Raw genomic sequence first — 1216 nt, 5'->3', positions numbered from 1 at the left:
GTGGCGTGCAAGCTGTTAACAGTGGTTGTCAATTTCGCGTTGACTGCAGCTATCTCATCAACGGGCCTGTCAAGCTGGACAGTGGCTGCCTGGATGAGGATCTTGGGCGCCACATGGTTTTTCAGGGTTAATAATTATGTTTGCATTTCGATTTGCCAGCATTTCAGCATGTTTCCATGCCAGTAGTTAAATTGAGCAAAATGTGTGCAGGACGTTGCTCTTTCAGAATTGAACTTCCATTAAAAGGAATACGCCATCAAATGAACTGCCTACTTATTTGAGGGGTCACGGGGTGGATGACTGAACACAACATCCCCACCGGCAACATTTAGGTAGCCCTGATAAGGGCTGTTATTTAATTAATAGGTAGCCGTTAAGCTTGCTCGAGGGGCTCAATGCCGGACAGCTCGCAGTGAGAGTCGCTTTCTTCAGTGTCATCTTCCCCCAGTTGGATGACGATGGGCTGGACATGGTCACTTCCAGACGTGTAAACTCGGAACTTAGCCTCCAGTTCCATCACATGCGGGATGTTCTTCCTCCAGTCTTCCGCCGTTACGTTCTTGATTTTTTCCCTCAAGATGTCTTCAACAGTGCACAGCTTAAAGTCTCGGTTGTCCGCAGCGATACCATTTTTCACCTTTGCCCACACGAGCTCAATGGGATTGAATTCGCAGTGGTAAGGCGGGAGCATGAGCACAACGCAACCGGCCCTTGCAGCTGCGTTGTTTATGATGTAGCTGAGAAAGCGTGGCTTCACAGATGCCACCAACTCAAGCAGCTGCCTCTTCACTAACGTCGCGCTGTAGGCGATTTCCTTGCTATTCAGCCACTCTTGTATGTTTTCCTTCTTCCAGGACGTCGTCGGCAATTTCTCTTCTCGCCGGGAGTGGTAAGGTGAATTGTCCAAAGCAATGACACTACCAGCTGGCAACTTCTGCAGCACGTCGCCGAACCATCCCTCGAAGCGATTGCCGTCCATTTCTTCGTGGTAATCGCATGTTTTTCGCCCTCGGAATAAATCCAAGCAGCCGTCTACGAATCCATCTTCACTGCCGATGTGCGTGACGATCAGGCGCTGGCCTTTCCCAGAGGGTTGTTTCAGACCCGTTGAAAGGCCATGTGCGCGAGCGTACAGGCGTCCGCGCTTCTGCACCACGGTGTCTGTCCATACGATCAACTGAGTGTGTCCCGCCGTCACCCATGTCTCGTCCAGGAA

At 50.9% G+C, this 1216-nt stretch overlaps 1 protein-coding gene across 1 annotated transcript; it reads right to left on the bottom strand.

Annotated features, from left to right (window-relative positions):
• Positions 1-373: 373 nt before the first annotated feature.
• LOC119391810 (uncharacterized) lies at positions 374-979 on the bottom strand. The gene has a single exon (XM_037659457.1). The coding sequence runs from the start codon at positions 977-979 to the stop codon at positions 374-376; it is 606 nt and encodes a 201-aa protein (XP_037515385.1).
• Positions 980-1216: the final 237 nt, after the last annotated feature.

This window comes from Rhipicephalus sanguineus, chromosome 4, assembly GCF_013339695.2.
Source record: "Rhipicephalus sanguineus isolate Rsan-2018 chromosome 4, BIME_Rsan_1.4, whole genome shotgun sequence".
Classification (NCBI taxonomy): Eukaryota; Metazoa; Arthropoda; class Arachnida; order Ixodida; family Ixodidae; genus Rhipicephalus; species Rhipicephalus sanguineus.
This window is presented reverse-complemented; position numbering and strand designations above follow the sequence as displayed.

Excerpts from the sequence above, each read along its gene's own strand:
- LOC119391810 (XM_037659457.1), bottom strand. The coding sequence starts at position 979 with ATGGACGGCAATCGCTTCGAGGGATGGTTCGGCGACGTGCTGCAGAAG.